The sequence below is a fragment of the Alexandromys fortis genome, unplaced genomic scaffold (assembly GCF_014885135.2).
Source record: "Alexandromys fortis isolate MF-2015 unplaced genomic scaffold, M_Fortis_MF-2015_v1.1 scaffold_186, whole genome shotgun sequence".
NCBI lineage: Eukaryota > Metazoa > Chordata > Mammalia > Rodentia > Cricetidae > Alexandromys > Alexandromys fortis.
The window spans coordinates 1,174,112-1,201,445 of record NW_026068067.1 but is presented as its reverse complement, the minus strand read 5'-3'; the positions used below and the strand labels follow the sequence as shown (position 1 = coordinate 1,201,445).

Here is a 27,334-nt window from a genome sequence, read left to right as displayed (position 1 = left end):
CTTAAAAGTGCTAGTAAAAAAAATAAAACAAATACTTAGGAGATTTACAAATACAAATGACAAAATTTCCTCAGTAGCATTCATATTATAGTATTTGTGATAACAAGAATACTAAACTGTATTTTCTAGTCACCATTTGTACAGCACTAGGCCTGGTTGCCTTATTTTTATTTAATTAAAATATAGTTACATGATCCCCTCACTAATAATCTTTAATGTGCTATGGAAGATAAAAATTTGAGTTTGTCGTGTATATGATCTAAAATCATGAGTTAGGAGTTAAGTAAAGATTAACAACATTTTAGTTCTTCATTTGTTCTCTTTTGGAAAATTAGCCTCCAAGTTTGAAGCTCAGCTGTCTCTGAAGATATAAACAAATAAAGAAATACATCTTTGCTTAAAAATGTTTACAAAAAGAAACACAAATATGGATTTTTTTTAGATTTCTTAAGAAGAAATAAAAAATAGTTAATATGGGCCTTCAGCTAGAGTACACAGGGCCCTTAGTTCCCTTCCCAGCTACACACACACACACACACACACATACACACATGCACGCACATGCACGCACGCACACACGCACACGTAGACTAAGATGGTACATTCTATGTTGCCTGTCCTTTATCATAGTAAAAAGAATGAAGAAAACTACAAGGCTTTTTTTCCAGCAGTGGAAAGCCCAGGCTGCTCTGAGGTTTAGGCCTTTGGAAAATGGACGCTGATCCCAAGTGGTGCCGTCGAGAGACCCGGCAGCCTGTCTACAGTTGAGCACGGGGCAAGAGTGTGGGGATGAGACAGCTGGCTGTGATGACAGTGGGAAGCAAGGTGGGCGCCAAGCTAAGCACCTGAGCCTGTCTCAGACCAAGGGGCCCAAAAAGCTTGACAAACCAGTTGCTGGGGGAGAATCCAGGTAGTCAGAGAAAAAGGCCATTGGCCACTTCAGCCCTCTCTGGTCTTCTCTTCCAGTGGGGTAGGAGGTGACCCCAGTGTCACGCAGGTCTATGTCATGTTTGATGTACAGCGCTTCCTTACCCACTGCATAGCACACCAACCACAGGCACTGCCAACAACTCCGGCTGCCGAGTTCAGGTATGGTCTCAGGACACCTAGACAAGCAGCCCCTTCTGGTCAGAACTGACACTCAATTTTTGATATGCTTTCCTCAAAAGACATTCTAGGGAAGGAAAGGCAGGTGGTGGCCTCCCCACTTCCTGAGACCTGCTTCGGATCTGGCGTGTCTGAAATTCAGCTCAGGGCTGTGTCTGGGGTGGGACATGCTTCTCACTGAGAGGTTTTTGGGGATCCCTAACATGTCAGAGGAAGTTCACTCCTTCCGCAATTGCTACATTCAGAGTTTTCCCAGGCACAGTTACCAGGAATCCCTCTTTCCAGGCTGCCAAGGCCCCTGGCACAGAGGGAGGGAGGTGGGATGTGGTCCTATTTCCTTCTAGAACCAATAGCCTCAGCAAAAAGAGGCTAGATAATCTCCCAATGCTGGGTCTTGTGGTGTCCGTGGTAGACCCGTGGGGCAGGTGGAGAAGGCATCAGGTAGAGTGTCTGAGAGAGGTCTAGAAGGCCAGGGCCCTCGCAGGCTGTGCGGACACAGCAGTACTGCACCAATGGTACTGAATACAGACAAAATGCAGCCGGCCAGTTCTCGCTTCCACCATTTCTGCTGAGCACAGTTCCTGTCCCAGGTGTCACTGCCTCTCCAGGACCTCTGACACAAACCTCCCCAAAGCTCTAGATGCCTCTACCTGCCCCGCCCTTTTCTCCTCGCCAGATTGTTTAGGACTTAAATGCTGGCCTAAAGAGTACAGATTTAGTGGTTTTGTGGGATGGTGGTGCTCAGTCCCCATGTCACAGTCAGTAAGATAATAGGACGACCACTTTCCCACACTGGGAACACGGGGAGAATAAAATGAGATGAGGCCTCAGAAGGCCAGGCCAGTGCTTGGAACGTGGTGAAGTGCTCTGTGAAGCCTGTTCGCTGAAGTAATTACTTATCTAAAAGTTTGTCGTTCTCAAACCTATTCTCCACTAGAATGAAAAACGAAAATCCAAGAATGGTACCTGAGAATCACTCCAGACCAAAGGAATCAAGATTTCTGGGCATGGATGTTTCTTTTTAATCCCTCCTCCCTAGTCCCAGGTAGATACCACTACCCCCAGGATCCCAAACATAAAATCTCCCCCTGTCAATCTAGTGCGGCTCTATGTATACAGTGGTCACCAACACATGTCACTGGCCTATTGGCCACGCCACACAGAAAGGACACAGCTGTTTGTGCCCATTGCCCAGCACAGAAGAACACCCCTTACCTGGAAAATGCCTCACCACCGTGGACTTCACTGGCCGGAGTTAGTGACCCTACGGGCGGAGGGCTAAGCCCTGAATTCAGTCTCATGCTCTCTTCTGAGAGCCAACAGTCAGGCTTGCTGGACGAGGTTCCTTGTCCTGCACTTTGCGACATCTTGAGATTGCTGAGGACCTCGCTGATTCTGTCGAGTGCGACAGACAACTCCAGGGTAGCCCCAGTATTCTCACCAGACGTTCCCAGAAGCCTGGGTTCCGCCTCTGTGGATGGGGGTGCTTGGCCTAGGCCAAGAACTTCAGTTTCCTGCCTCAGTGAAGCTCCCGCCTGGGTGGAGTCAGCTCCCTTCAGTGAAGTACTGATGATGAGAGGCAGCCTCTCCACTGCCCCCACTTCTGTGTCCTCCTTCTGGCTCTCTACAAGATAACGGGAAGGGGAAACATACTCTAAGGGACACAGATCACAAGGAGAAAACAAACACATATGTGTCATCCCACATACCACAACTGTGAAAGCCGAAGACTGGACGTAACCCATACTGCCATGGGAGATGTGTCCCACCCAAGGACGTGTTGTACAGCCACCCTTAAAATAAGAAAAGAGGGGCTGAAGAGATGATTCAGTAGGTAAGAGCACTGCCTACTCTTCGAGAGAATCCAGGTTTGATTCCCAGCACCTACAATGTAGCTCACAAGTGTCTGGAATCCAGTTCCAGGGGATCTGATGCCCTCTCTGGCCTCCATAGACAACACACACACACAGCGGTGCACAGATACATACAGACAAAACACCAACACGCACTGAGAGAAGAAGGGAGGATGTTTGTGAGTGTAAACCTATGACTACTTATGAGTGGTTTCCATAAAATGGACCTCACTGGAAAGATAAGGATTTTTTAATTGATCATAAATAAAGGCCTTAAGGAGAAAGGACAAAGGGCAGGCTTCTCTTAGTATACCTTATTTTATCAACCTGACTTTAGAACCCTAAAAATACTATTTAAAAAAGGAATTTTGTCTTTTGAGACAGGGTCTCACTGTGCAGCTTTGGCTGCCCTAAAACTCACAGAGATCTGCCCACTTCTGCCTTCTGTGTGCCAGGATTAAAGGTGTGCACCACACCACCAGGCACGTAAAGTTTTAAAAGAGAATGAGCTTTTATAAAAGAAACCCAGCCAAAGTCTTAATTCCAGCACTCTGGAAATGGAGGCAGGAGGACCAGAAGTTCAAGGTCATCCTCAGCTACGTGGTGGAGTTTGAGACCAGTCTGGGGTGCATGAGACCCTGTCTCAAAAGTCCAAACAAAACTAGAACAACCATGGCATGGGCAACGTACCTGGTACTTTATTCCAAACCATTACGTGTGCGGTAGAAACAGGCAGGTGGGCCCCCTCACCTACCCACAGTCTCCTGGCGGGGTCAGCTTGCTCACCTGTGGACCCCCTCACCTACCCACAGCCTCCTGGAGGGGTCAGCTTGCTCACAGCCTCCTGGCAGGGTCAGCTTGCTCACCTTGGGTACTCAGCGCATGCTTCGGCTTGACTCCCGTAGCTTCTGTTGGCTCCTTGTTCTAAAATAACCACCATAAAAACACCATCATTCAAACATCCACGGACCACCTGCCACATGCTCATATGTAGTTAGTTTATTTAATATGACCCACAGCAGTGTGGCTAGACATTGAGGCCGCATGTGCCCAGCTTCACAGCTAGAGCCCATGTCCTTTCCAGGGCTTCACTGAACGGCTATGGGGCTGGCTCCCTGAGAAGAGGTTCTAAATAGACTGGGATCTTAAGCCAAGAATGGGGAAGGAAAAGAAACCTCAATCCTCAATCACCATCAGCTCAGTTCTACTATTCCTACTGCAGTCGTCCTGGTTGAAACTGGATTCCAAAGTCAAATCCGTGCTCAGGATGGGGCAGCACAGCCAACGGTCACGTCAGGAGCTGAGGAACCGCCTCCAGCTGGGCTCTATCATTTAGGCCTAGAGTTGCCAGAGCTTTGTTGTTCAAGAGAAACTGAACTTAGATTTTTGCTTAAATCAGACTTACTAAAGCACAAAATTAAATAAAAAATAATTTATTAAAGCATCATTTGTATATAATAAATTACACATACAAACTATAAACTTTTTTGTGAGACTGTCTCACTATGTAGCCCTGAGAGTCTATAACTCTCTAGAACTCTCTATAAAGACCAGACTCATGGAAATCCACCTGCTTCTGCCTCCTGAGTACTGAGCCTAAAGGTGTCCACTACACCAGCTCAACCAGTGCACAAACGCAGGGCAATTCTGCTACCCCCGAAGGATCCCTAGCATTTTAATCCAAAGATTTCAATTTTCAGTGTTGGAAATCAATTAAAGTCTTTTCAATGCTGCAGATAACATGTGCCTTCAGCTGTTTTGATCTCAGGGCTCCCCATTAAGGAACTCTGTGGCTGGGGCCAGAGAGAAGCCAGTTAGCTGGTGAGTCACATTCCCTGGTGTACAGGGGATCAGGGACATGTTAACCGGAGCTATTGCTGTGACTTAACACCAGGAGCCACAGTTGGGATTTTACTGGTCAAAGGTTGAAACCACCAGCAAGAGAAGCAACCTTTTGTGGAGGGTTTCCTGACTGTCATGGAGTGGCCAGGTCCAGTGTAGGGCTCTGAGCATGTCTGTCAGGCCCTGGTCTCTAGCAGACCTTTTAGGTTTAAAGAAGTGCTGCGGAGAATCCCTCTGGACCAGCGCTCAGCATCCTTATCCTCAGCATCCTTACTAGAGGGCTCCTGGACACCGGCCACTCACTGCTCTGTTTCAAAATAGCCATAGCTGTTAAGTAACTTTCATGTGCTGGACACACTTTTCCAAACATTTCACAGATTAGTTCCCCCTTGTCCTGCCCACTCTTTGAGATAACATTTACTAATGGGATAATTCCTGGTTTACAGAGAGAAAATGAGAAACACAGAAGCAGAGGAGTTGGCCAGGTGCTAAAAGCAGAATTAAAAGCAACAAATTTGACCTGAGAGGTCAGGCTCCTGCCACACTGCTACACTAGGAAGGGTGACTCGGGGTCCCCCACCCAGCCCCCAGGCTGAGGTTAGACCCTGACTGTGGTGCCCCATCCTGTTAGCATGATTTGACTTCGGAATCCAGTCTCAATCAGAACTATAGCAGCTTGAATGTTGATCTGACTTAGGATGGGTAGAGTTTGATTTTCCATTCCTGACCTAAGTCCTTCGTTCATCAGCCAGAGCAGTTCCCAAAGTTCTCTGCTCCCCCAACCCCCTTGGCCAGGTTCCCCCAACTCCCTTGCCAGCTTTTCCTTGGCTTCAGTCACCTTTCTCAGCCCTGTTCCCTTCTCACTTCTTTGTGGCTCCAGAACATCAAGTATTGCATTCATTCGTTCATTCATTCATTTATTCAGTGTGTGTGTGTTAGGTGTGTGTGTGTGTGTGTAAGTGTGTGTGAGAGAGAACAAGCATGAGCCCAACCCTTGGAGATCACATGACAGTTTGCAGGAATTGGTCCCCTCGTTCTACCACTGATTTTCAGACTTTGTAGCAAGCGTCTTGCGAACCCCAGGACACTAAAGGACTCCATCGTTCTTTTCCTTCCTTCTTTCTCTTTCTGTCTTCCTTTTGGTGTGTGCACTTGTGCATGTGCCAAGGTGGCATGTGGAGTTCAAAGGACAATTTATGGAAGTCAGTTCTCTCTCTGTATGGTAGGCCTAGGGATTAAACTCGGTTTTTGAGAAGCCAGCCCAGATTTCCTCTTTCAATAGTAAGGACATGGAGAGCACAAAGCCCAATGCCCAAAGGACACGCACACATGCACGCACACACGCACGCACGCACACACACACACACACACACACAATACTTGTTGCTATAATCCTCACATCAAACAGCCCCCCCTCTCCCTTCCTCTGCAGGATCTTCTCTGCCACTTCTGTTTTAGGAAACCAGAGGCATTGCCACAGACCTCCTCGTCAGCAGAAACTGCCTTGCACACTGTCCTGAGGCAGTCCCTGTTGATGCCAACAGTCCTTCCTCCCCCTCCTTTTCTTCAGTATAGGAAGGCTCCTGTGTCCACCTCTCGTGAGGGCTGATGTCCTGAACAGCGCGACTGTGTTGGACTGAAGCTGACGGCAGCTGGCTTCTAGTGATAATCTAATACATCATTACAGAGTTCGGTGAGTACTTTAGAAGATGAAGCAGGTATGGGTGGTGTCTGGGGAAGTAATTCAATGGCGGGACACCTGCCTTGTATAAGTGAGGCCCTGAGTTCAATCCCCAGCACTACCACCAAAATATAATATAATCAAGGAGGACCTTGACCAAGCCCTGGCATAATTTCCGAATTTAACAGCCAGTGTTAGGATGTAATTCAGTTCTACATGTGATTACTACACCCCTGTTCTCTTAAGAAACAAACGGAGGGTCTCCAGAAGTCTCTGGAGTCTAGATTTCAGCATGAGGAATTTGTTACAGGCCTGTGGTTCCATCTCGTTAGAAGGGTTCTCTGAGCTGCAAATTCACCCATGACAAGCAGAAGCATGCCATGATCCAATTAACAATTGGTAATCTAATGGGAAGACAGGACCCAAACCAGCAGACAGTCAACCATACACAAATTAAACACAAAGAGCAGAGGGAGATGCAGTGGGGCCTCGCAGACAGGTAAAGCTGCAGGAATAAACAGTCCCTGACCTCCTCTGTCCCAGACGCCTATGTATTTACAACACGGGCGCCAGTTAGTTCCGTTATTCTATACAGAGCCCTTATGAATAAACAGGAAAGGGTAGAAAACAAAATAAAGAACAGGAGGAAAATTTGTGAACAGGTCATTCACTGAAAATGCAAATGGTTTTAGACGATGGTCCATCCTTTAGTAAAAGATGTCAAAGCGTTAGGACACGTTCTCTCTGTTCTTGGTTATGTCTGAGGTTTTCCTGAATAAAAAGACAACTTTCTATGAATTCAGAAGAAGTGTTAACTTTATAAGGCATCACCAACTGTTTCATTGGGGCCTGATTCAATAAGGAAACTAAGAAGTTTAAGTTTGAGACTTTCGGGGATGCTTGAATACTGACTTCAAATAATAGCAAAAGCGTTTACTTCAGGGCCATACTAACAGCAATACAATTGTTTCTGAGGTAGTCCATGTCTTTTAGACACAAATGCTGAACTCTACTTGTTTGCTGATTGTAGTGCTAGGTTTGAAATGCGAGCCTTGGGCATGCTGGGTAAGAGACCCCTTTGAACACCACTCACTCCAGATTAGTTCCCTGCCTTAGATAAGCATGAGATTACTTTCTCTGAAACACACATTACCCAACACTTTGATTCTCTTCCACTATTCTTTTCATTCTGATGAATGAAAAATTGAGATCGTATGTTCATTTTTAATATTTCAATATGGCAAACCTCAAAAGAAACAAACCTCTTCAAGAAACAAACCTCTTCAAGAACCCATAGTATCCAGGACACGCAGGAAATGTAGTATTTTTCTCCAGCCTCAGTCTTCCTTTCAACTTTAAATTGTCCGTTCATTATACATTGTATCGTATAGTTCTTAATGTATGTAATGTGCTATGCAAATAGCTATTATCTTGTAGCAGAAACATCCCCTAGGAGGGGGTGGAATTCCCTCCCCACACTCAGGAAAACTAAGAAGAAAGCTCTTTACTGAAGGCATAGTGAACCTCCACCCACAACCCCTGGAATGACTTCTAATTGTTTTAGACAACGAACGGCAGGCATATAGCCCAGACTGACCCTGATCCTCCTGCAGGCCTGTGCTGCCAAACCTTGCCTTAAAATGGACTTTTTGAAGGCTGGTTAGGCTTTGCACATAATGTGCTTTTAGTTGCAAAGCCTTTATCTGGGCAGCTCACAAGAACCTGGAAATTGAGTCTCCTGAGGACCCAGTGGTGGAATCAGAAGGAGATGCTTTTCATGTGAGGTTTTTTTGGGTTTTTTTTTTTTATTTATATTTGATAAATCTCTCTCTCTCTTTTTCTCTCTCTCCCTCTCTCTCTTTAATGTTAGGGATTCAACTTAGGGCCACCTATATCAAAAGTGTTTTCTTTTACCGTGTTAAACTATCAGATTAAAAGCATTTTAGTTTTCCTTTCTAAGGCCATTGATTCAACTTATTTTAGTAATGTAATTAGATTCGGCCAGAGCAGTGCACTCCTTGTGCCCCATTTTCTCTGCAGGCCAGCATTTCCAGGGCTGCAGAGCAGGGATCAGGGAGCTGAGGGAGAGGGGAGAGGTGTGCTCTAGGAGGGAGGAGCTTCAGACAGGGAGAAGAGGGACAGCTGGGTGGCCTGGGACCTGCGGGACTGGGCAGGAAGTGTCCTCTTTTAGTTCAGGCCTCATTCACACCAATCCATTCTATGCCAGGGGCAAGTGATAATCACAGAATCTTAAATGGTGGCTCCAGGCTATCTGGTGTTGCTAAGTGGCTGGTCTTCAGCTGTTCTCAAACAAGGTGTTCCCTACACACACACAGAGAGACACACACACACAGAGACACACAGACACACACAGAGACACACACACAGAGACACACACAGAGACACACACACAGTGTGCCCAGTGGACACGCTTCTATTAGCCAGCGGTTGTGTGATTATACAATCCTTGGGAACAGCCACTCTCAGAAATGCCATCTTTTACCCTGGGGGGGGGGGGATCATACCTCTGCTTGCTGTCCCTTGTTAGTCACCGTCAACACTCACTTTCCCACAGGCAGCTATACACTTTGCCATCTCTGGGACAAAGCACAGTGTAGGGGACAATGAGGGTTTGGTTGTTTGAGTAAGGGCTGTGGGATAAAATGACCATGTCTCTTACTCCAGATATAAAGGGACAGGAAGGGGCAAGAGAGAAGTCCCGGGGGTGTTAAGCACAGCACCCTCCGTTTCCTCACATCTAGTTTGTCCTTCACATCTAGGTGGCAGAGTTGCCCAAGGAGCTACATTCTGACTGGACCACTACCTCATTCTTTCTTAGAGCGGGGATCATTGAACCATATGGAAATCCATCTATTCCCCCTAAGTGTCCATCTTTCATTTCCCCATCAACGGGACACAGAACACATGATAAGGCAACAATGTCCCCAGCTCTTCTAAGAATAATTTCCAGGCAGGTCTTCCCACCAGGGTCCCGGAACACCCTCCAGCCAGGGCAGGGAATCCAGAACCAACCTCCTCGGAGCCAGCAGCCAGGCTGCCCTTCCTCCAGGGCACGTTCTCTTGCGTGATTAAATCGTCCACCTTTGAGTTCTGGAATGTGGCCCCTACCAAAGTAATAGCCCTGTCCAAAGCCACCATCATCTTGAAGAGGGCTTCGAGCCTGGCACCATGCTGGGCACCCTCCTGCCGCACTGCCCTCACCAGCTCCAGGACCTCAGGCCACGCAGCCTGAGCAGTGGCTGGAAGAGGGCCGTCAGGCGCTGACAGACTCAACTCGCGGGAGGCCTCCAGCCGATGTAGACCTTGTTCCAGCTGGTGCATGCCCCGGCACACACATTGCAGCTTCTCTGTGACATCTTCTTGGAAATGTAGGAGTCTGTCAACCTTCTCGCTCAGCACCGTAAGTTTGCTGTCCATGTTGGCTAAGGGAGCAATGCCCAAGGCTGGCAGCCCCAGGGGCCCTAGACCCTCGGGATCCCCCTCTGGAACTCCTGACATCCCAATTCCGGCTAGGTAAGGGCAAAGGCAAGGCCACGAAGAAGCGCCACAGCCCCGCTTCTCACTTAGGCGGTAACGTCTGGAAGGCCATTGTTCTGCTGCCTGGGCGTTTGGGGAGCTGAGAGGGCCAGGTTTTCCGTGTGTCTGCTTTGCCTGTCTTCCACTCAGCCACTGCCAGGGAGTGACAGGGTGAGTTTAGCCCAGGCCCTTTTCTTGGGGCCTCTTTGACATCATGGTGACAATTAACATTCCCCTTTGAGAGGCTGCTGATGGCAGTTATTTTAAGAATCTGCCCAGAGCAGGCTGCGGTTCATACAGCCGATGCTAAAGGCTAGAAGAAAATTATCTTTTAACATGAAAACTGGGGAGGGGAAATCCACGGGACCCCACCTCTAGATGAAGAATTATAGGCAACTAAGGAGAGTTGAGAACAGGAGAATTAGTCTTCCCCAGAGATGAACCCACGAACTGATTATCCAATACCAAGTGAACAGACCTGAACTAATATACAAGTAACACTAAACAAACTTAGTAGGTTGTAGTTATAAATTGATGTGCTTTTATACATATAATAACAATGAAGAAAAAGACATGAATTTGAATGGATTGGAGGGGTTGGATGGAGGAAAGGGAAAGGAGAAATTATATTATTGCAATTTAATTAAAAATAAAAATAACCAGACAGTGGTGGCACACACCTTTAATCCCAGCACTCGATGGCAAGTGAATCTCTGAGTTTGAGGCCAGCCTGGTCTACAGAGCCAGTTTCAGAAGAGCCAGGGCTACACAGAGAAACCCTGTCTCAAGAAACCAAAACAAAATAAAAATAAAACACAGGAAAACATGTTCTCATCATACAAATTCACTTTGGTCTTTTTTGTTGTTGTTGCTGTTATGTTTTTTTTGTTTGTTTGTTTGTTTTTGAGACAGGGCTTCTCTGTAGATTTGGAGCCTGCTAGCTCTTGTAGACCAGGCTGGCCTCAAACTCACAGAGAACCGCCTACCTCTGCCTCCAAAGTGCTGGGATTAAAGGCGTGCACCACTACCACCCAGCCACTTTGGTCTTTTAAAATGATAAAGTCATATATATATCAACAAATTGTCTTAAATTAAATTTCCTTGTAATTTATTATTAGCAAAAAAAAAAAAAAAACCTAAGCAAGTATATCTTTTAGCCAGCCTATGCAAGGCAGTTTTCAGAATTGCAGACGCTGAAGACATGGTGTCCAGAGCCATCCACACACCTAATTCGCGGCAGAGAGCAGAGCAAAGTGCAAGGCAATTCCACCAAGTTCTGCCTTTCACCGTCACGAAAATTTTACTGTTTCTGCAAACTAAAAACGAGCTTTTCGTTATTGTTTCCTGCTTGGATGATACATGAAGTGTGGATTTGGACCGCCTGTGGGGAGAGTCTGCAGGTCTTGCCCCTACCAAACATGCACTTGGGTCCCCACTTGTACCTAAAAATAGATCTGAGAAACAACAACTTAGGCTACTCACCAAGTGCAACCCCGCGAGTCCTGTTCCTTAAAAAGGCCCTCTGGGGACAATTATCAGTGACCCTCTGGCTCCCAGCAATGACAATGTGTGAACCATACAGGTACCAAAAAAAAAAAAAAAAAAGCTGTGTGCCAAGGCTGACCTCCTTAAACTCCAGGGTTGAGCAGAGTTTGGAAGGTCACAGTTTCAGGGCTACAATTATGTTGGGTGATCTTTAGCCTACCAAACAGCTATCTTGACCCACCTATGTCAGCTCTAACATCCTGACAGATGCATTAACTTAGCAGAACCCTCCCCTCTACCACTGGAAGAGCTAAGAATGCTCTCAGGGCTGGAGAGGCGGCTCGAGATGGCTCAGCAGCTTAGTTGCCAGCACTCCCAGGGTGACTGACAACTGTAACTCCTGTTCCAGGGGAAAAGATAATTTGGGGTATATTTGCATACACACATATGTATAGTGTATGTGTGTATACATGACAATTTCAACATCAAATCCATTTTGAAGCTCGCTTTTTCTTTTTTTAAATAAAAAGTTCATTCTTTCGCTGTAATACAGAGAATTAGCACCCCGTTCTCCATCTTCACATGAACATTTCTCCTGTTTGTCCCTTTGTTCAAATAATGCTGTTCCCTGAAACTTGTGTGCTAGGGACCCTGTCTCAAAACAAGAGAAAGCTGCATTGTGTGTTGAAAATGATACGTATGCTGTCTTCTCTCTCCTGCTGTGACTCTGCTTCCTGAACTGTTAAGAGAAGTGTGGTGGTTTGATGAGATTCCCCGCCCCCCCCCAGAGGACTCTGACATTTGAATGTTTGGGTTCCAGTTGGGGCCCCTATTTGGGAAGGTTTAGGAGGTGTGGCCTTGCTAGGGGAAGTATGCCTCTGGGGTTTTAAAAGATTCCCTCCATTTCCAGTTCAACTCTCTGTTTCAAGATGCAAGCCCCCAGCTCTTCCTGCCTCCACGCTGTGGTACTGGTGCCTTGCTTCCCCACTGTGATGGAGATGGATCCAGGGCCATGAGCCCAACATAAGCCCTCCCTTCTTTAAGTTGCGTTGGCCATGGTGCCTTACCACTACAACAGGAAAGTGAGTGAGGCATGGAGAGTCAAGAGGACTTCATAAGAGAGCCTATTTTTAGAGAACAAAAACATTCCTAAAAATCAGCATGGTTCCACTACCTTTCATCCTTTATTTTGTCCTAAAAGTCTACAGCTTGAATTCATCAGTTTTCCTTTCTAAATGAAACAGAGAGCAGGCCTGGGAAGCAGCTGCAGTTTCCTTTTCCTCTGCTCGGTCCTGCAGTAAGGAGACATTGACCGTACTGCCAGGTTTCTGTGTGCGTGGGTATGAAGCAGCCTAGGGAAAGCAGAGCAAAGGCCGCATCTGTGACCACCTCCCCTCTGCCTCCCAAATTAGATTATAACTATTGTATATGAACCTTCTGCAGCACTATCTTCTCTTCACAGTTGTGTTTCTAGAAAGTTTATTGTCCTTTGACATGCCATAGAAGTACAGCTTTTGACAAAGGAACATAAATGGCATTTTTGAGATACTAAGACATCATTCACAATGCCAACAGAGTGGACTTCAGGTACAGTTTACCTAAGAACCACTCCTTTTTTTATCACTTAGATGCTTAAAATTGGCCACAAAAGGTTTTTAGGCACTAACTTCTTGACACTTGTCACCCCACAATGTAAGATTAAATCAGACCAGATCTGAACCCTGGGATACTGACCCCCAGCAGTATAGACAGCAGCACCAAGAGATTCACTCTTAATTAACTGTTTCCCACACCTCTACACAGAGAAGTACACACTGTGAAGATTTGTCACTCATATTGGTTTAATAAAATGCTGATTGGCCAGTAGCCAGGCAAGAATTATAGGCGGGGCAAATGGAGTAGGAGAATCCTGGGAAGAGGAGAGGCAGAGGCACAGTCATCAGTCAGATGCAGAGGGAGCAAGATGAGAATGCCTCGCTGAGAAAAGGTAACAAGCCATGTGGCTAAACATAGACAAGAATTCTGGGTTAATTTAAGTTTTAAGAGCTAGTTAGTAATAAGCCTGAGCTATAGGCCAAACAGTTTATAATTAATATATGTCTCTGTGTGTTTCTTTGGAACTGAATGACTGCAGGACCAGGTGGGACAGAAACTTCCATGTACAGAGAGGGCACAGCTAAAAGACTATACCCCTCTGACAATGCTTCTAGGGAAACTCAAAGGTCCACAGTACAAGAGTTCTATGTACTGGAATAGATGAGGCCCCTTGGAATCTATCCCCAGATGATATTCAACAAAACAGAGCAGCCAAAAGCCTCAGCCACTAAATCACATTCTGAAATACACAGAGACAAAAAAAAAGATCATCAGTTATTCAAAGAAAACTCCCAAAGAAATTAGGAGATTAAAGAGAAAAGAAAGATAATCAAGGAGGAAACAGAGAATGTAAGAAGCAGAATAATTCAAAATGGTTGCCATTCATAAAATTTATAGTCACAAAACAGGTAAAATAAAGACATAGGGTAAGTGAGATGGGTCTGTGGGTAAAAAGGTACACAGATTAGCCAATCAATATAAAAGAAACAGACAAATGTAACTTAAAATTAAAAATAACAACACATGAAAATGAAGAAATAAGAAGCAAAGAGAAGTGTTGGAGAGATAGCTCGGTGGTTAAAGAACACTGCTCTTCTAGAAGACCTGTGTTTGATTTCCAGCACCCACACAACTCCAGGGCCAGAAGACCTGACACCTTCTTTTCTCCTCCTTGGGGACCCAGCACATATGCAGTACGCAGACTACATGCAGGCCAAAACACCCACACACATAAAATAAAATCAAAATTATTTTAAGAAAATAAGCAAAAATATATTAAAGTATGTACCCAGCTAGTGTCACATCTAATTAACTTGGGTTTCAGAAACTTAGCAAACACTATACTGTGCAATTTTATGGCAGAGATGACCCAACAGCTAGGAGTCCACACTGCCTTTCCAGAGAACCAGCATCCAGGCCCAGTAGCTCCCAGAAGCCTGTAACTCCAGTTCCAAAGGATCCAACACCCCTGGCCTCTATGGGAACCAGCTTACAATGTACATGACACACACACACACACTTTAAAATAGAATAAGTTTTTAATTAAAAAATAAATAAAAGCTTCTGGAAATTAGAAAACAAAACTGCACAATGAACCACAAACCCAACAATGAGAAGTCAGACATCAGACTTCTTATCCTAACAACTGGACACCAGAAAACAGCTGGGTTGGACGTAGACTTCTAGGTTGGAAAGCCTTTCCCTTTGACGACAATGCACCCTTGCCAGAGAATTCTAGAGCTCGCAAAAATGTAGAAACACACTTTAGTTTCCTTTCCTCCCTGTGCCCTCCCCAGGGGAGCTGCTTTAAAGCTGAACTCCAGTCAAAGCAGGGGAAAAAAGTTTCAACACAGTCTCGATGCTGAAGCAGGAGAATGAAGAATTCTCCCGAGGGATGATTCTAAGGGAGGGGGAACAGTCTGTAAAATAGTTAGCTAAGTGTGGTAGCCCATGCCTGTGAGCCTAGCACTTGGGAAGTAGAAGCAGAAGGGTCAACAGTTCAAGCTTGAAGCCACCCCGAGCTACATGAGATTGTGAACCCTTGTCTCAAAATGCAGCAACCTGTCTCTCCCGCCCACACACACACACACACACACACACACACACACACACACACTGTTTTTTTTTTGTTGTTTCGTTGTTGTTAGGGGTTGGAGGAGTGATGTTCACACGCTAGGCAAGCGTTGTACCTCTGAGCTACACTCCCAGTCCTAAAATATCTGAGAAATGTTAAGAGCTTGGGGCCTGAGAGTCAGAATGATTAGATTTAACTCCTGCTTCTCTCTCTCTCTCTCTCTCTCTCTCTCTCTCTCTCTCTCTCTCTTATTATCTAGAACGGTGGCCAAGGGTTACCTAACTTCTGAGTCTGCCCTTCTTGCTCGTTCTGTGACATAAGACAGGTAACTAAATGTGTATCTCATGTTACCAGGGAAATGCGGAACCTTACAAGGTTTATCAGTGATTGACACAGTCAAAGTCTTCAGCAGGTAGCCTGACGGTTGGCAGGCATGACAAACAGAAACAAAAACCCCAGAAATGTCTTACAAGAAACAAGGATGTTAGAGTCCAGTCATTGATTTAGCGATGAATATATACAGCCCTAAGGAAGCAAACACTTGAGTATGCAGAAACAGAAATGTGGCAAGATTAGGATGAGCTTGGAAGCCTGAGTGAGAAAGGTCCACGTCGATTTAGCTAAGGAAGTCCAGGGATGGAACTAACAGCAAACACGTATGGGAAAAGAGCTGAGTCGAGCGTGGTGGCCCACACCTTTACTCCCAGCACTCCCGAGGCAGAGGCAGGTGGGTATCTATGAGCTTGAGGCCAGTCTGGTCTACAAAGCAAGTTCTAGCATAGCTAGGGCTACACAGAGAAACCCTGTCTCGAAAAACCAAACCAAAACAAAACAAAACAGCAACAAAAACAACTGAAAATTTTCCATCGTTGTCTGTGGGAAAAAGAGGTCTGTTACGGAGAACTCAAGGCACACGTCTAAGAAACAGAACACAAGGCACCCTCCTTTTTGTATATTCATAACAAATATTACGTATTGTTATGAGAGGGGCGGGTCCTACTCTAACAAACCAAGTATCAAGAGATGTTTCCTAGAACCAGAAGCATATGCTCAGAGAATAGTGACATAGGGGCTGCTGCGCGTGGGAACGGCTTCACCTGCCTGCCTGCGGCATCCCTCCTCCTCACCGGAGGCTTGCGATTGACCGGGAAAGTCAGCCCAGCTCCTGCACAGTGTCTAGCACAAGCTGAGATTAAGACCGCCGTCCCCACCTTCCCCGCGGAGCTGTCAGCCCAGTAAGGCAGCTATGGGTACAAGCAGGGAACACATTTCCGCCCTCTCCGGTCAGTCCGCCCTGTACCTCTCCGCACCCTCCGCAGGCAGCATTAGACGACATGCTTGGAAGCTTGGAAGACACACACACGCTCTCTGTGGAACCAAACTTAGTTAAGAAAGGAAAGCAAACGGAAATCGGTCCCAGAAATCCAGAGTCCAGCGCACACTGGAGGGTGAGTTACCGCTTGACATTGCCTGTCCTTTACACCCTAGTAGAAGCTAGGGACGCCCAAAATGGCTATCCACAGACTATACCCATCAATCAAAATTTTCTATTGACTACATTTCTTTATCCAAGAGGACCTAAGCCTCGGGAACAATCGTCATTGTCTCCTTTAGTCCTGCGACCTTACCAATTGTTTCTCAGGCTCTAACTTCAAAGCACCATGGCTTGACGCCACCCTTACCGCAAATATCTGGGTGTAATCTGATGCCCGCTGCTGGCCTCTGGTGCCAGGCCTGCACAGTGCTGGGACAGGGCACAGAGTTCCCATCCTGTGGCCACAGTGGCCAAGTCGTGTTTACTTTGCCTGGAGATAGATGTTGCCCAACTATACGGAGCCCTGGGAATGAGGTGGGCTGGTTGGCTGGGTTGACTTCTCTGGGAAGAGCTCAGGCTTAGTGATAAGCCTGGTATTTCCACTTATCTTTGACCCTGTCCAGGCCCCAGAAGCTTCCAGAGGCTTCACTTGGTTATCTGCTTTGCTGGGCTGTATCTGCCTTCCCAGGGGGGCTACTTCCTGCATCACTTAGCAAGCTGTCTAATTGTGAAACAAACATTGTGTAGTCCAAAGAGGGTGGAGTGAAGGGAGGGGAGTCCTGGGGCTGAGCTGGCTTGAAACACTCTGTTCAGAATCTGGTACAGGCCTAGGCGAACTGGGAATTCCTATCTTCAGCCTTTCAGGTCAGAGAAGTCCCAACCAGCACCAGAAGAGGTCAGAGGCCCTCATTTTCTTCTGCGGGGCTGCTCACACTCTGGCTGGGAGCCTAATTGATTACCTCTGGGCTAGGAGGATCCGACAATTACCTTCCCAAATGAAAGAACTCAGGAAGCCATAACTAAGTGCAGATTCCGTAAGAACTCAGGCACACTGCAGCCAGGAGAAGGTCGCGACACAGGACGTGTGCTCTAAGATGTGCCAGAGTCAGATCTTTCCCAGAGTACCCTGGGAGGCAAGAGAAATTTCAGACAGGGCTATAATCTCCCTTGATTTTCAGATGGGAAATCTAAGGACCAGAGAGGGGAAGAATGTTTCTGCAGACACACAGCAGGTGATTGGCGAAGACAGAACTGGATGACTAAATGAAGCCCTTAGAGAGATCATGGAACTCCCCACCAGTTCTGGGAGTTAAGAGACCTCAGGGGCAGCTAGAGGGTCCGATTGGCCTGTGTCCCTCAGGCTCAGTTCTAACAGTCATTCGAGGACGTAAGGAAGGGGCTGAAATGCAGGGGACCCCCAGATGCCAAGATTGGTTGCTAATTCTTTCACACACAAAAAAAATGTCTCTAACTTGTCTTGTCATAGTGACCCCAGATAGAGGATCGAAGCAGCCCCATATCCTGACAGGATGAATCCAGAAACTGCCTGGAACCAAGCCCCAAGCCAGGCTGGCTCCTCTGAAGAGGCGGAGTGGGAAGAACAACTGTGCCGAAGCCTCGCCTGGGGGTAGTGGTTCCCTCCAGCCCTGTGCTGCTGGTACATTTGCCTCGGTTTTCTGAGCTCAGCCATCTTAGCCCTGGTTGAAGCCCTTTTGTTTCATTTCTTCCCTCCCTGAATCCCCAGCTGAATAGCTTCCCTGTCTCAGCAAGGGCAGAGGGAATTAGCTGGACACTGGAAGAAAACCGAAAAGCACCACCAGGAACTAAATCCAAATGAATGGTAGTTAAGTCATTTATCTACTTATTCATTGTTTATTGGAGAGCAAGTGCATTCAAGGGGCTGGTAGACACCAGCCCTTTTATGTGTGTGACATCTCTATATAAATTACCTTATTTGCCTTCCCAACAAGTGTAGGAGGTAGGAGCTGTTATCTTCTTTTTGTTTTTTTTTTGTTTTTTTGTTTTTTTTTTTTTTTTTTTTTTTGATTTTTCAAGACAGGGTTTCTCCGTAGCTTTTGGTTCCTGTCCTGGAACTAGCTCTTGTAGACCAGGCTGGCCTCGAACTCACAGAGATCCGCCTGCCTCTGCCTCCTGAGTGCTGGGATTAAAGGCGTGCGCCACCACCGCCCGGCTGTTATCTTCATTTTTAAAGACAAACTCAGGCTTGCAAAAATCGAGACATTTCCAAAGTACACAGAAGAACTTCAGTTTAAATGTAGGTAATCATCTAGCACTCTGAAACCTCCTGTTGTCTGACTGGAACCTGCATTTGTCTCTAGAGGGCTGTATTCGCCAACTACCAATTCAGAAAACCCAAATAAAATCACAAGTGAGAACCAGGCCGACAGGCTCCATGCTGGCAGATGCCTGGGCTATCCTTCTGCCAGCTCTCGCGGTAAGGAAACTCCCATCCGTGGCGCGTTTTCCCATGTGCCTCCCTCTGGCTGCTCATCTGAGGAGAAGGGATTAGGATCTTTGACTCCTGAAGAAGTGGGGAGCACCTCTACACCCCTGAAGGTGTGTAGAAGGAAGAGCTTCTGCAGACCTATGTACTCCCCGCAACACACACAAATACATTGCTTGAAAACCTCCACTCATCTGCTAGGACTAATCCTACTTAGAGAAGGACTTGCAGACTTTTGATATTAGATGATTTTAATTGTAATCTTATTTAGGCTCCCTGGCTGTATTTACTTGTGAGCTCAGAGTTCTCCTTGTGCCACAAGAAACCCCAGAAGTCTGGATGGAGTTAAGGGCCGCATAGCAGAACAATGGATAAGGATGATGGAACACTGACCAAATGCAACCTGAACAAGAAAGGGTTTGTTTCAGCTTACAGCTTACAGTACATTGCAGAAGGAAACCAAGACAGGAGCTTGGAGCTGAAACCAATGAAGGAACTGCTTACTGTTCTGCTTCCTCAGCCTGCTCGGCTACGTTTCTTAAACAACCCAGACCCATCTGCTCCAGAGTGGACCGGGCCCTCCTGCACCAGTCAACAAGAATAAGATGTTCCATAGCCATGACCACAGGCCAGTCTGAGGGGTAATTTCTCAGCTCAGGTACCCTCTTCCCAGGTGCATCAAGCTGAGAACCATTGGGAGGCCAGCCATCACAAGTCCACCCATCACCAACTTGACACACAAACACGTCACTGTTGAATCACACACAACCTTTCCGCGTCCCCAAGCTCTCATATCGATATCACAATATAAAACAGCACCGTATCAAAAGTCTCACCTAATTCTCCTAACTGTGGGTGCCTGTAAAATTCAAAGTAAGTTATATACTTTTATATCCCTAAAGGGCCGAACCGAGGCATAGTTACAATCAGATCAAAGCAAAACCAACCCCAACAGTGTAAAACATGTCCAGTGTCTGGGACTCATGATCCTCTGGAATCCAAGGACTTGGACAGTCCCACATATCTGCAATCGAGCTGACTCTACTCCCTGCTTGTGGCTCTTTGGTGGATGTCCCTGCCTCTCTCTATTCTGGTGTCTCCTCTGCAACCAAAGCAGCACTTTCAACCATTGTATCTTGGTTCTCTCCCGGGACTCCAACCCTGCCACATGGTGCTAAGTTCTCAGCTGCTCTCCATGACCCCTTCAGTGCCTTGAAGTCCCATGTGGGAGACCTCACATTATCAAGTTTGGCTACTTGCTTGAAAGGCAGCCCTGGCCCCCTTCTACGCGCTGACCCAACACTTGCCGGAAGAGTTCACCTCAGCGACTCCGGTCTCCTGTCTATCACAGCTGGCATCTCAGGCCTAGCTCACCAGCCTCAATTGTTCCAGCCTCACTTCAGTTCCGCTCGTCTCTTCTTATTAATCCCACTTCACTCTTCAGCCCCAAAGGACCAGATACCACAGATGCTCACACAAACAGCCCTGATAGATTCTGTAAGGGACTCTCAAGCTTCCCTCTGAGACTTCATAAGCCAGGCTTCCATAGTTTGCCTTGCTCTCGGTGTCTTCCCTCAAGTCCCAGGACACTTCATTACATCCTGGGGGAGCAATGGCTCTTTCAGCCCAAATCTTCAAACACTTCCCCAATCCGCCCCCAAAATGAAGGGTCCATTACAGCAACCGCAGACTCTAGGTGGCCCTATCTCTGCTCTGGTCTCCTTTGTGTTGTTATCATAAACACATGGCCAAAGCTGGCCCCTGGGAATAAAGGGTTTATCTCCGCTTACAGACCGTAGTCATCACTGAAGGAAGAGGAGGCAACTCAGGCGGGAAACACTTCACATTGGCTCCCAGGGCTTGTTCCATTGTTTGTCCTATATAGGCCCTGTCCACCTACTGAGGGGGGGCATCACCCACGGTGAACTGAACCCTACTTCACTACTTAGCAAGCAAAACACTGCCGCTACGAAAACGCCAACAAGCCAATCTGATGGAGGCAGTTTCTCAGTTCAGGTTCTTCTCTGTCAGGTGCGTGAGTCTGATGATCAAAATTAACCCTCACAGCCACTCACAGATTAAAAACAAAGGGCATAAGTGTGATGGAATAAAACTGTACAATACACAAATATTTCCAGCCTGCCTGTATCTGATGAAAGGAATTTTATCTTCCCCTGTTTACGCTCTTTCCCTCCATCTCACCTCTCCTCTTTTCCTGGACCAGTGTGTGTGATCTGAGGGACCTGAGGGAACATAGAAGAGGCTCCTGGCTTGTCCTAGTGACCTTAAGAACAGGGAAAGGAGACAAGGGCATGAACACACCAAGCAGGTCTGGGGTTGGATGACTGACAGACCCTCATGAAGCCCTGCCATGTGAGGGAGGGAGTGAGGATGGGTTCAGAAAGCAAGCAGAACAGGAACCAAAGGGTCAGCCAGAGTCAGGAGACCAAATGGCATGGCGGGTGGCTGGGCTCCCACAACCATCTTCCTGGATGCTTAGCCAGAGTGCCACTGTGAAAGAGGAGGCAAAAGGATTGGGGGTAGGGGGATGTTCTGGAGAAAACAAACTTTAATTTGAGCCTTGAAAGATGAGAGCTATAAGGGACCTAGGCTCTTCTTGGAGTTTTGTTAGCTCTGTATTCACTAAATTGCCTTTCCTTGGCCCCTTCTATCTCTCATCCTTCAAGGGACCAGGGAAAGCTCAGGAGATCCAGCAGGATGAACTGAAAAGTGATGAGAAATATCCAGACTGAAAGAGTGAGGGAGACAACCAGCAACGGACTTTCTTGAGGTGGGAAGTACCATGATAAGGTCCCTGGGAAAATGGACAGAAGTGATCAAGAGAGCCTGACACAGAGCCACCTCTGTGATGTAGGAGAGTCACAGTGAGCTCAATTGCTGGGTCATAGCTGAACCAAAGTCTTCAAAGGTAGCAAATCATGAGAAACAAAGCAACAATTTTTGTTTTTCGGTTGGTACTTTTTTATTTTTTTTTAAAACCACTCTATAACCTAAGCTAGCCTAGAACTCACTATGTGACCCAGGTTAACTTCAAACACACAGCAATCCTCCTGCCTCAGTTTTCCAAGTACTGGTATTGCAGGCATGAGCCATGATATCAGTTGTGCTGTTATTGTTTGGTTTGTTTTTTTTAATAGATTCCCAGTCAACTTAGGAAGAAAGGTTCTTAACTTTATGCACAATTCATAATCTACAAAGCAGAATTAACTTGGGACATGTTTGTAAAGCAAAGTTAGTGAGCATTTGGGAATAGTTACCAGCTGGAACAGTCTCAAATGCATTAAACGTCTGAATTATTAATCAGAGCAACATGTTTGAATATCACACTATGATCTCTAAATTACATGTGTAATTTCCCCAGACCTGGTCAGACTAAAACCAAATACATGCATCCAAGTCCAGCAGCTGTTCATTTTCTATTGCTGTTTAGAAAAGCCAAACTCTAAAAGCATTTTCAGGAGGGTTTGCAAGCGCCCGACACACTGCTGAAAACACAAACACACCATAAATTTATCACCTGAACTCGAGAGGCACCTTCATCCGCGGTCCCAAGTGGCCAGTCGGAGACATTGTTTCCCTAAGTCTCCAGTAAGATGTCAAATATCGCCATCTTCCAGGCAGATGCCCTTAGACCTGGGCAAGTAGGCAGCTCATGAAGATCTGTAGAAGCCGCCTCCTGGTCTGCCTGCCTCGGCTGCCTGTCCCTCTGAGCCTTTTCACTGGCCCCAGTATAAATCATGCACAGGCCGATTTCACTGGGGAAGAAGGGGACATTCTATTTCCTGCCCTGAAGCTGGCCAGAGGCCCTGGCAGCACCGCATTTAGACACAAATGCATCAGCCGTGTGTGAGTGGGGCGTTTGGCTCCTTGGAAACCTAAGTGGCATGTGTCAGCTGGCCCCAGCCCACGGAGAGTTCCTCTGGGCCGTGTTGCCAACTCCTCTGTTATCCACCCCTCACAACCTAATGGCAATGTCACAGCATCTCTTCATACTGAGTAAATAAAAGAGAACTCACCAGCGGACCCACTGCCTCACAACCCCCTGCCTGTGGAACGCACAGGAAGAAATGAATCTTGGCTATCTGAGACTCAGGCCGATAGTCTTATTTCTGGCCACTGATTAGTTACATAGCTAGCAACTGTGATTCCCAGCTGCAGCATTACTTGTATTTATTAATCTGTCATGGAACGATCGATCAGAATCAGATCCAGTAAACTAAGGAAGTTACTGCAGTATTTACCAGGTTAGCCGGGACTGCTGCCGGTGTTTCCCTATCAAAGGTCAAAGGTAGGGCTACTCAGTCAGACCACAGGCCGAACCTGATGAGACCCTGAGAGAGATTCTGAGAACTGCAAGGCAGGAAAACAGAACAAAAGGAGCCCTGTGAAACAAGGGCTCAGTGTGCAAGGGACCAGCGAAGAGAAAGCGGCACTGTGGGAAGAGGAGAGGAGTCAGGAGTTTCTCAAACCTGGCTATTGGTTAGGAGTGGAGTGTAGACTGGCTTACTAACTCTAAAAAAAGTAAGTGAGATTTGGTTCTGCGTTCTGCATGATAACATGAATTTTAATAAAGTCTTGGTGCGTCCGATAGCAGGCTGGGGAGGAGAGCGCCTAGCCAACTGTGTGACCAGGCAGTCTCTGATAGATTAACAGCAGCTTTTCCTCCCCTGACTGTCGGTCACTCCAGACCTAAGCAAACAAGCATCTGACACCGATTGTCCTAGAGAATCTCGGGGTTTTAGTCATCAGCTTGGTGCCCCTAAGGGAAGTCCTGTCCTATTAACCAGGGGGCCTCCGGCTAGAAATGAATTTGAACCTTGCTGCACCCTCACCAGAGCATCATGTCATAACTCTCCCCGCTGAGAGACATCCAGTTGCGCAGCCTCTCCTTAAGGATGGCCACCTGAGTAAAAGTAGCAGCCTGAAAAAGAAACCGAAACGCACACAGACTCGAAAAGTAAATTCTACAGGAAAGGAAGACAATCTGGGAATGGAGGGAAATGACTCAACACTTTGCCAATAAGACGGTCTGAAGAAAAGATAGTTATTAGAAAGCAATAACATAATAGTTGAAATAAAATGCTCAAAATAATGATAAAAGAGGGACTGTCAGAACAGACTAAAAAGAAAACATGAAAGAACAGATAAAAAAAAAAACAAGAAAAGATGCAAAAGTTCAATATTTACTAAATGGAGTCCAGGAGAACACAGAGAGAAAAGGCTAGAAAGAAACATCAACAAAACCTATAAGGTAACGAGGGGAGTTTATTCTGGAGCTATTTTGAGTGACCATGGCCAAGGAACACAGATGTTGGTTCCATGTTCCAACATGGAAGCAGTTTCATGAAGCTTTATAGTTTCACAGAACAGAAAAAGTCATAAATCAAGGCAGGTTTAAAATACACTGAAGGGAAGGAACATCAGAGCAGGGATACAGTGAGGCTGTAGCCCCAAGATCGCTCAGAGCTAGGGTCTTAGTTAGGGTTTCTATTGTTGTAATAAACACCTCAACCAAAAGCAATTGTGAGCAGGACGGGAGGGCAGGAACCGGGAGGCAGGAGGCAGGAGGCAGGGCTGAAGCGAGCTCAGGCTAAGGTAATTAGTCTCTGGATTGCGGACAGTCCAACCTCTCCACAACTTCGTGTTCTAATCAGTCCATCGGTCCCTGCAGAGAGGATTAACAAGGAGATACGCCCTGGATTAACACCAGCAATTTTCCAATCCTTCTATCTCTGGACAGGGACACACACACACACACACAAACGGGATGGGACTTTGATGGAAACCCATTTGGTGACCACTGTGGGAGAATAGTTTTTAGACTCACCAGCCCACCAAATTAAAAAATAAAAGAGTTCCGTTTTCTCTTTCCTTTTCCTCCCTCCTACCCTTTCTTTCCTCTTCCCTTCCCTTCTCTCTCTTCAAACCTCCTTCCCCTTTTGAGAGAGTGATTTGCTACAAAGACAACGTAAATACTTCTTTTCAAAGGGAGGATCAGGAGAATAGTGAGGGAAGATCAGACCAATGCAAGGCCTCTGACGTCACCACACCCCTCCAGCTCGGTGGCCTACAGTGTAGACAGCCTCTCTACTAAGCGCCTGCTGCTATCTTTAGCAGATGCCGTGTGTTTCTGGCACCTCCAACATCCTGGGGTCTTCACTGCAATTTTACAATTTCACACACAGCTTGGGAGTCCATGGGAATTCGGCTTTTGGGAATCTTGATGCCAGCCTCCATGACCCCATTACTCTCGGATCTTATACAGGCAAAACCAGCACCATGTGGACAAAGCCAGCTCAGGCAGCAGCATGGCCCTTTGGGGCCACAGCTGTAGCAACCTCTGTGTGCCGTCATAACTGAATCTGGGAAAACACTTCCCTGGGCAGCCATTTTCCCACAGGTACCCCGAAGGCTCATTCATATTTTCTGGCAGTCTCTGGCCACGTGTTCACACTGCTGTACGCTAGGGCTCTGGAGGTGGCGCATCTAACCCGCCAGGCACCTCTCCTATTGTCCAGGGTCTGAGGTTTCTCCTCAGTGGCAATTATCTGTTTGGTCCCAGGCCCTGTGCTGATTTGAATGAGATGCTCTCCCACAACTCCATGTACTTGAACCCTGGTCCCCAGGTGGGGCACTGTGTGGGGAGGCTTAGGAGATACGGCCTTGTTGGAAGAAGTATGTCGCTGAGAGTAGGCTTTGAGAGTCAGAAGACTTGTGCCATTTCTAGTTTGTTCTCTGAGCTTTGTGCCTGTGGTTCAAGACGTGAGCCCTTAGCTTCCCTTCCTGTCGCCAGGCCAGTTGCTGGTTGTCCTCTCTCTGCTCCACCACCATAGCACGAGACTCCTCTGAAACCATAAGCCAGAAGAAACTCTCCGTCAGCTGTCAGCTGCTTTTGGTTGGGATGGTTTATCACAGCCACAGAACAGTAACCGGCACAGCTACTTTGTCCAAACAGCTCCATCCCCAGCGCTAACCGGGTGCGCTTTCTTCTTGTCCGAAGGCGTGCTCCTCCATCTTCCTGCTCCACTTTCTCTCCTCTCCCTGGTCAAAACCGGTAAGCACCGTCATCAACCACACCACAGTCATGCCGCAACCCAGATGGAATTCTACCTTGAAGTTTCCACTCCCAGACAACTTCATCCACTCCTTGCTCAGGGTCACTGTCTGTTTTGGGATTTTGAGATGGCACCTTTCTAGGCAGCCCTGGCTATCCTAGAACTCACTCTGTAGACCAGGCTGGCCTGAAGCTCTTAGAGATCTGCCTGCCTCTGCTTCCCTAGTGCTGGAATTAAAGTTGTGCACCACCACGTCCGGCTTTGTTCATTGCTTTGGAATTCAGCAGAGTGTTAATCCTACCAGGCTGGAATAAGACCACTACCACAGTTTTTGAACCAGATTTGAAGCAGGCTTTATTAAATTTAAATGGCCAGGACAATGGACACCGGCCAGGTCCATACCCAGGATTTCCAGTGAATGGCCACGAATTACCTTAGTCAGGTGCTTATAAAGACAAAGGTAGCAGGACTATGTACTTCCTGCCTTCATCCAATCAGGTACAAACATACATCCTGACTACTTCCTGCCCACGCACATCCCACCAATGCCAGAGCAAGGACATCCTATGTAGCTGGAGCAACCAAGTTTGTTTACAGAAGTGAAAACACCTGGCTAATTATTTTACGTGAATTACAGCCCCCACATTCCAGAAGTCATCTGTCCTTGGGCAAGTGAAACTTAAAGGTTAGAGGCATTTTTTCTTCCAAAGATATTCTCTCTCTCTCTCTCTCTCTCTCTCTCTCTCTCTCTCTCTCTCTCTCTCTCTCTCTCTCTCTCTCTTTGGATTTTCGAGACAGGGTTTCTCCGTAGCTTTTGGTTCCTGTCCTGGAACTAGCTTTTGTAGACCAGGCTGGCCTCGAACTCACAGAGATCCGCCTACCTCTGCCTCCCAAGTGCTGGGATTAAAGGCGTGTACCACCACCTCCCGGCTCCAAAGATCTCTTAATGATGGTAAATTAAACTTAAAATATAAGTTTGGCCCTCATAATCCTTGTTCCCCAAGTGCCCCAGAAGACTGTTAAACAGTGGGGAGTATCAGGCCCATGAGTCTATTCTTTCTTTTAGCTGCCTGTAGTCTCCCTTAGACACCCGAAAAATTCCTGTAGAAGCAACATGCCTCCCCTAACACGGCGGTTTCCTCCCCTCTCTGCTGCAAGGAGACTGATTTTGTTATCACCATCCATCCTGTAATGCCATTGCGGTGAGGGAACGAGGGAACTGAGTCTGGCGTTTTTCAGAACTGTCCTGGCCAGCGTCAGGTTAGCCTTGGTTGGTTAGGAGAGTTGGCTGTGTTGTACGTGTT

At 46.9% G+C, this 27,334-nt stretch overlaps 1 protein-coding gene across 4 annotated transcripts in view; it reads right to left on the bottom strand.

Annotated features, from left to right (window-relative positions):
* The window catches only part of Mylk3 (myosin light chain kinase 3), a 41,743-nt gene extending 24,600 nt beyond the window's left edge, over positions 1-17,143 (bottom strand). Inside the window, exons 1-4 of one of the 4 annotated variants that reach the window (XM_050120673.1) lie at positions 9,517-10,002; positions 3,827-3,884; positions 3,711-3,746; positions 2,323-2,731 (exon numbers count right to left, since the gene is read on the bottom strand). In XM_050120673.1, coding sequence (XP_049976630.1) covers positions 2,323-2,731; positions 3,711-3,746; positions 3,827-3,884; positions 9,517-10,002 — 989 coding nt within the window. Of the gene's footprint in view, positions 1-2,322; positions 2,732-3,710; positions 3,747-3,826; positions 3,885-9,516; positions 10,003-16,803 lie in introns of those variants that run through there. The other 3 variants (XM_050120672.1, XM_050120670.1, XM_050120671.1) reach the window with 3 other exon arrangements.
* Between the last annotated feature and the right edge of the window lie 10,191 nt (positions 17,144-27,334).